This window comes from Topomyia yanbarensis, chromosome 2 (assembly GCF_030247195.1).
Source record: "Topomyia yanbarensis strain Yona2022 chromosome 2, ASM3024719v1, whole genome shotgun sequence".
Lineage (NCBI taxonomy): Eukaryota > Metazoa > Arthropoda > Insecta > Diptera > Culicidae > Topomyia > Topomyia yanbarensis.
This window is the reverse complement of record NC_080671.1, coordinates 201,955,185-201,963,594: the sequence shown is the minus strand read 5'-3', so window position 1 is coordinate 201,963,594 and position 8,410 is coordinate 201,955,185. Positions and strand designations below refer to the sequence as shown.

General features: G+C 38.1%; 1 protein-coding gene across 1 annotated transcript; it reads left to right on the top strand.

Annotated features, from left to right (window-relative positions):
* The first annotated feature begins 5,358 nt into the window (after positions 1 to 5,358).
* On the top strand, positions 5,359 to 8,016 carry LOC131682699 (zinc finger protein Noc). Its single transcript, XM_058964386.1, has 2 exons — positions 5,359 to 5,826; positions 5,921 to 8,016. Exons 1-2 carry the CDS (start codon positions 5,740 to 5,742, stop codon positions 7,298 to 7,300), a joined length of 1,467 nt encoding a protein of 488 aa, XP_058820369.1. The 5' UTR covers positions 5,359 to 5,739; the 3' UTR covers positions 7,301 to 8,016.
* The last annotated feature ends 394 nt before the right edge of the window (positions 8,017 to 8,410 follow it).

Sequence of the window (8,410 nt, the reverse complement as noted above, 5' to 3'; positions counted from 1 at the left end):
GTCGCAAAATCTCGTTGAATTGAACGTTTTAGCAATCCAAGATGTTGAAAGCTCAGCAATTTGGATTTAACCCATTTGACAGATTTACTTCGTTGAAAATCAGTTTTTGAAGTTGTCAAATTCTCAGCTCAATTACTGAACTTTTGGTATTTCAGGATTGATTAGGTAATCGTGCTGATAATTTGAATTACTTAATTTTCAGCAAATTAGGTCTGCCAAATTCTATATTCATGGTTAGTGGAGTAGTTGGGTAGGATGGTATAATAAGCCCCACCAGGCTAAAATGTCAGATTTCTTTTCCAATGGCCACATAATTATCTGAAGCAAATAAATAATTGTTTTTGGCTTTTTCATGTGCAGCAGAACAGCAACTAATACAAACGTTTCCCAAAAAGGTAAGCTTCCATTATTGTTCTTAAGCATTTGATTTAATTTGAAATAGTCAGATTTGGCTGAACTGTCTGACTACTAAATATAATGTTAGTGAAGCTTTTTCTATCCTTGGAGTGGCTAAAGACTAACAATACAACTTTATAACGTTCACGATAGTATGCACCATTATTAGCAAAATAGTGAAATAACGTTGTATACCATGTTCACACTACAGAGTTAAAACATGTTATAATAATTAGCAACAAGAAAAATGTCATCGAGATAGCGTTAAAACACGTTTTTACTTGTTGTGTGAACGTAGTATTAGCCACTTGAATCTTAAATAATTCTAATGTTACTTTGTTTAAGCTAAATCAAGGATTCCAAAATTATTTTAACTAAATATAAATACGTCAGACTATTAAATGGCATAAACAGTGAATTTTCTTTTACCCTCATTGTACGGTTTTTAACATTGCCGTGTACTGCCGATCGGAACGCAGTAATGCAAATGGCAGCATCATGTTACCGGAAAAAGACAAAAATATCACATGCTCCTTTTGCGCATACTTCGTTATTTTCAATCCTCTTTTCGGCTTTCTTCTGGATGAATATGACTCTCTTTGCTCGCAATAAAAATGGCAATAAATAAGCCAGTTTTAACAGGTAGGAAAGACAATCACCGTCGAACTATATTTACCTGTACTTTTGATTTCTCTGTTCTGTCCATCTCTCTACACGCTTGATTCCAATTGCTCATCGAAGAGTTACAGGAGAGCATTTGGATAAATCGAATCGATTATCTCATATTCAGATCAAAGTTTTTTTTGCGAGTTCGAATCAAAACTGCAATAAGAATTGTTTTGATTCTTTTTTTTACATATCGCTGTGAGAATAAGTGGGATTATTTTATTCCTTAATATAAATCAATAACATGTTATCACGACTTATTACCCATATATCTGTCGTATGTCACATTAAAGAAAGTGAATAACGAAAAAAAGTTTATTTTTCATTGGATAGATCCAAATAAATGACAATCGGATGTAGATCGTAAAATGCACTATTTTATAAATTTCCTTATTTTCACTACCAGTTCACAAATTGAATCAGAATGTTAACTGCTTACAAAGTAACTCTATAAATACCCTAAGCAAATATTAAATAAAAGATTTTAAATATACGCATTTTTCCTATATGAATAAACTCACATAAAACATCCAAATAAAAATATTTTATAATTGATTGCGAACGCAACGGCGTTCGTAAAAATATATTACTAGGATGCTCAAAACTTTCATTTCTGTTTATTTATAAAATCGTAGAATCGTTGTTAGCAAATAAAATCGTTCCAATCTGCATTGATGCATTACAGAAATATGCAATCAACAATATGAAATATAACACTTGTGATCATTCTGTCAAAGTTTATTTTTTTGTTTGACCTTTGTTTACTTTTTATTTAAGCTTCGCTGAAAAAAAAACTTGCACAATTTTAATTCGCGGAGTGTGATCCAACCTTTATTTGTAATTGATATTTATTCCAAACTTGTGAAAATTAGCTTGAAACGAATATAAATATTCTCCCCCCGTGTCGACAGGTATCGTGTTCAGTTATAATGATATTCACAGTTAATTTTGAATTCAAATTGAAATATTTCAACCAATTTTTTAATCAAAGTTTAAAATAACTATCATGGCACCAGTTACAAACGATGGTTCAACCCAAAGGGATTATAACTACTAGAGGTCGCATGTCGCTGTTAACATTGAAAATTTATCATCTCGCTCTTACATATGCTAGGCCCATTAGTTTTACACATATTGCCCGGGTTTAAACCTGTCAAAATAATGGGATACAATATGCTAGAGCGAGACCCCATGTTTCAGTCCGTGAATACATGGAGACAGTAGCGCTTTGCTCCCTCTAGTAGTTATAATCTCTTTTGTTCAACCACTTCAAACTTATTTTCTTTTGTGCATTAAATATTATGTCACTACAAAAAGCTGTACATTATCGGCCAACTATAAACTATCCACCAAGTTAAAGTTTTAAGTTCAGAAACATTTCAATTACATGGTGACAAAATTGTTCTCACACGCTATGGAACGAGACATATGACGAAGAAAAGCTATTTTACTGCAAGAAAATATCGGAATGAAAAACAATTCTCCATGTTGTTTAATTTACTCATTTTCTTAACATGAATTTGTTGTTTTTTAACATTGTCGTGTATCGCAGATCAGAACGCTGTCATATAAATGACAGCATCGTTGGGTTAAAGCTTACAAAATAGTTTAGGCCGGTTTAAAAGTTAGTCCGGTTTAAATATAGTTAGTACGCGTTTGAGCTTACGGCTATAAGTTTGCTAATCTGACGCGTTTCAAAACTATCATCCTTCAACTCCTTGCTCTACCTTGAGTGCTATGGCTCTTAATATTGAAAAATGTACCTACGTCACCTTCCAGTGTCTTGCTCATTAACCGCTATGTGTCCGACGCAGTACCTGGGTACCTTTATAGGTATCATATAATGAAATTCCCTTTTGGGTTAATAATATTGTTGATATAGTAAGGGGGAGTGAGGAGGGGCTCCTGAATTTTTTAACTACGTAACATGCCGACGTGGCTACCCGGGTACCCACAAAACTGAAATGTCAATAACTAAGGTAATTTCAAACCGATTTTGATACTTTTAGGTGTTTTGGATTCAGGAACTCATCCACTTTTAGATTTGGTAAAAATGAATCAGGTTACTTAATTCGGTTCCCGGGAATCCGGATTGTCGGAAGCGTGTTCCAGTGCTGGGATACTATTTGTGCATTTCAATGGAATACTGCCAATATGGGTATCAAAATTCTTGGAATGGCTTCAGCAGGCTGTATCTCGTGGTTTTGGAACCATTTGGTGATTTGACCCTGGAACCGACATTCCGGAGAACGTTTCCGTGAAGCCGTGAGTAGCTATTCCATTCCAATTCCATTTTTTCAAATTCCCTTAGGGTCCCGTAACAATAAATAACAGACTTCCGAGACAATTTGAAGAGTTTTGATACTCATATTGCTAGGGAATTATTAAAATTTACAAATCATATCCTAGTACTGGAACATTACTCCGGAAAATCCGGATTACCAAGAGCCAGATCCATCCAGATATTTTTGTTGGACACATAACGGTTAAATGCCATTACAAGAGTTCTTTACGCCACTTATATATTTTTAACCTTCTAATACTTTGGTTTTTTACTATTTGTAATTTGAACTGATTTGAATTAATAATTAAATTTGAACGGATGGTCAGCTAAACTGGACTTGTGATGGGGAGGGGGGATTATGTCAATTTAATATTTGATCCACCTGCTGCTTATTTATATGTGACTACATAATAAAAAACATCTGAAACAAAACAAAAAATGTATCGCCTCACCATATTCCTTCGCCGAAGTACCATCACTAATTGCCTATAATTTAGAAAAACAAGCGGAAAAAACAGTGACAAAACAAAAACGCAATTCTCTGAAAACGTCGAGATTTTTGTTATTGCCTGAAGTTTTTCATGTAGGTATTTATTATCGCAGTGTCAAAATTTGAAATGTTTTGCCTGGCACTAATGCATTTATTTTCCTTTCGTTCCGGCGGCGATTATTATATTCTACGACATTTGGAATTTGTTGATTTTTCTTCATTTTCCCGCAGTTGGTTGTTCAGTCGCTCATTTATCTTCGTTTGAGAAGTATATGAAAGGCAGTGGAAGAAGAAAAAAACATAACCCAAGTAGTCGCCGCGAGCAAGGAACGGTAAGCTTTACAGAGAAAGACAAAATGAGGTGTCTGAGTTATGATCTTCACTAGCGTTCCGCCACCACCCAACAGCGTCATGTGCTGTCTTGTTTCATTGAATCTAACCGACGGATCCGATGTTTACCCCAGAAGTGGTTTTCTCACGTCTTTTGTGCGCTACGGTTTGCGCTATGGATGCTGTGGTGCGGTGTGGTAAGAGAACGCGAATGTTGGAACGGGCCGTTGAATGCTGTGTAGTGTATAGCGGTCGTGTCATATCAAAAGAGCGAGCAGCTCGTCAACTGCGGTTCGGTCAGCTAAAAGCAACGATTTGACTGCCATCAACATGAACATCATCATTGTTGACGGCAACGTCGTCGGCTGAGTGTAGTGGCGGCATACTTGGTTCACGATCCCATCAGCAACATCGTCCTGGGTGGCAAACCGAAGACAAACAAACTACCCAACGCGAAACACTTTCAAGGGAAATCTGACATATACACAAAGGCACGATGAGTATGCGAGTAATTAACTGTTGTGCGCATAGGCGGTCAGAGATGCCAGATTTGTGTTACTTGGAACAAATACTAAATAAAACTTTTATAATAATTACATGAAAATATCGTAATTGTAGCAGGATCACAACAATTATAGTGTCGGAGTACGTGAATTGGTTCTTGAAACAATACACTGAATATTGAACATTGAACTGAAATATAAAATGTTGTCTTTTTGTTTTGACATTATTTTAAAAAATGAGACAAATCTATTCAATTATCAATTCTGCCAACACAGAATTTCCCCTTTACCAACACCAGTGTATGTTTACGTTTTCCGCTTTGAATCCAGAGATTTTGAGTAAACTGCTCTTTTTCTTTCAATTCCGCTCACTTGCTATGCTCATATGCTCTGAATCGTGAATCAACATAGCATTTTTTTCTCTACACCATTAAGTGTAAAGTTAATGTATAAAGGAAGTAAAATCAACCGAAAGCAAAACCCAGCAGGTCGAAGAAGGATGGAAAGCACCATAGCATGGTGGTAGAGTGAGTAAGATGGAAAAGCTCACCTCTCTCGGTGTTTGACGGTGTGCGAGTAGAGGGGCGCATGCTTTGTAGCGCTCCGATTGGCCGACGTTGTAGTCAAGAAGGAAACCATGATGGAAATGTGCATTCGCTCGTTATGGCCATAAATCGTTTCGTGATATCCAGTTTTCAGTTTGAGTTTGTCTGTCGGGCCGTTAACAGCTCTTTCTCGGAGCTCGGATCACCAAAACGTTGGATTTATTGAAGAGTTTAGATGTTTCATGTGCGCCGAATGGTGGAGAAGAAGGGATACTACTGTACTACACGAGGAGAAATTGAGTGGATAAGGTGGAAGTTACTAGCTGAGTAATTGAGTGGAGTGGCAAAGTTGTTACTCGGGAGTAAATCCCAGTGGTGTGAAGAAGAATCCAAAGGTGCTGTTTGATATTAAAGGATAATAAAATAACTGGATAACAGCTCGTGAAGAGAGTAGTTGAAAAAATAAACAAAAGAAAAGAAATATCATTTGGGCTGGATTTCTACAATTTTGGATTACACACCCAAATGGTGATACTGGACGGAGCAGCAATGTTGCAAGTTGGAAATAACCAGTACCTTCAACCAGATTACATGTCGCCGCTGCCGACGTCGGTAGGTTTCATTGCAAAAGCATTAACAAATAAACAGACAAAAAAACGTTTTCTGTGACAAATCAAATAATATCTTTTCCTATCTCGCATTACAGTTGGATTCCAAGAAAAGTCCATTGGCGTTGTTGGCGCAAACTTGTAGCCAAATTGGAGCAGATTCAGGAAATATAACTGTAAAGTCTCTTGTTTCACCGTCGGAGAAAACCAAAAAATCGTCGTCGTCGTCAGCATCTTCGGCAGCCTCGATGGAAAACGGCATGAATTCATCTAGTTCGCGGTCCCCGTCGGTGAAAACCGAAAAATCGGATTCATCTCCGGAGATCAAGTTAGCTTTCAAACCTTATGAAATGAATGTGCTAACAACGAAAGTGAAGAATGAAGATCGTCCATCATCAAAGATGAGTAGTGGAAGTGATGTGTTAAACAATAATAGTGTGAATCATATTAATAATAATGAAATTAAGAAAGATGTACGCACTTCGTCCCGTGGTAGTGCGGAATCTCCTGGTCGCTCAGGAAGTGTACACATGAAGAGTAATGAAGTTAGTGACAATGGAAAGAGTACACCGGAAGGGAGCAGTAGAAAAACCAGTTCACCGAGTGATCGTGACAAAACTGCTTCCAGTCCGATTGTACGTTCAGGAGCGGAAATGTTTCAAGGTGCTAAAGACATGCAAGGATACAAACCCGGCGCTTATGGTATCAATCCTATGACGGGAATGCCATCACCGTCGGGAATTGATCACACCAATCCTGCGTTTCGACCACCGTTTGCCGGAGCCTTCAGCCATCATCATGCTGCTATGCTGGCGGCCGCATATCCCGGAGCAGCAGCAGCAGCTGCTGCTGCCGGTGCAAACCCTTACCTCAGTTACACTCGTGTTAAAACTCCTTCTGGAGGTGAAACCCTGGTTCCCATATGCAAAGACCCTTATTGTACCGGATGTCAGTTCTCGGCGCATAACCATCAGATGATGATGGGTGGTCAGTGTCCAGCTGGTTGTACTCAATGTGATCACCAAAAGTACAGTCTAGCCATGGCTATGGGTACATTGCCACCAGGTTATCCATATTCACCAGCAGCGACGCAACCCGGCCGTCCGTATATGTGCAACTGGGTCATGGGAGATTCGTATTGCGGAAAACGTTTCAACACTACTGATGAGCTGTTGTCTCATCTTCGTACGCACACCGCCAATTTATCTGATCCGGCGGCACTAGCTCTTCAGCAACAGTTGATGCCATTAAGCGGAATCTTTCCACCATCATCTATGCACCGAGGTTACCCAAATCCTCCGCTTAGTCCGCTGTCTGCTGCCAGGTATCATCCCTACGCTAAACCTGGAGCAATTCCGGCAGGCCTTCCTGGGTCACCTTACGGAGCAGCGTTTAACCCAGCCGCGTTCGGTCAATACTATTCGCCGTATGCCGCCGCCTTGTACAGTCAACGGATGGGAGCAGCCGTTCATCAGTAAAACATCTCTTTCCAGTCGGAGTGCCGTGGTGTTATTTTCTATAAATCTGTGATATTAACCTTATTCTATCGCAAAAAGGAATAATTAGAAGGATTGATCCCGGTTCTAGCAGACTAGTGGTAGTCGAAAATGTGTATACCAAATCGTGGCTGTAAAACTAGTTTCAAGATTTTCTACAATTCATCTTTCTCTAAAACGAAGCCAAACCAAATAAAAACAAACAGAAATCATTCTTCAAACTAGTTTCAAGCCATGGTTTCATGTTAAATCTGCAGCGTCATAGGGAATACGGAATAAATTGTCTGACGCATTTAGGATATACCGACGCATTTTGTGCTATTGACTTAGATTCGTATATAGGCAGCACGGTAATCTCTCACTTTACTTTCGATTCGAATTTTTTAAGTTAAACTGTTCAGTAAATTAAAAGTTTATTTATTTTTTACAGAAAATTACGTTTCGGTATGCAAGGATATTTTTTTTTCAACTAAATATTTTGTTTATTTTGTTCAAAAGATGTAGTGAAACAGTCCACGCGAAGATGGATTTCTGTAAAGTTTAGTAATTTCATTTTGCAGTTATAAACAAGTTGTACAGTCAAAATTAAGATTCAAGAGAGGGGAAAGATATAAGAATTAAAGTAACAAGCCGCAAAAATTATTAATTATCCTAAGATGTACGAAAAGATACAGACAAGAATAAATAAATGATTTTGTAACAAAAAGTTAAAACTGAATAACCAAACGTTTTCGTTATTTATAAGTTAATTACTCAGTCTTTCAATTAGCACCAGTACCGTGTGAAGTGCCTCGCTGTTGTCCAATGTTGTTTGTCATGATGTCAGAATAAATTCCGCCTGTGTCTGTTGGTGTTTCCGCTTCGCACATTTGTTCCTCACGCAGCTATCCGGTTTGTCTTATGCTCACTGCGCTCCAAGAACAGTGCTTGTTCTCGCTTACTCTTAGTTATGTTACTGGACGAGTCCCTCAGAACCATGTGTCGTCGTCTGTCTTTTTTGCTAAGGTTACCAGCCCTCGATAAAACGAATAAAACTAAATGAGACTTCAGAAACAATAAATTTTCCTGGTTTTGAGTTTCCTCTTCGTTCCG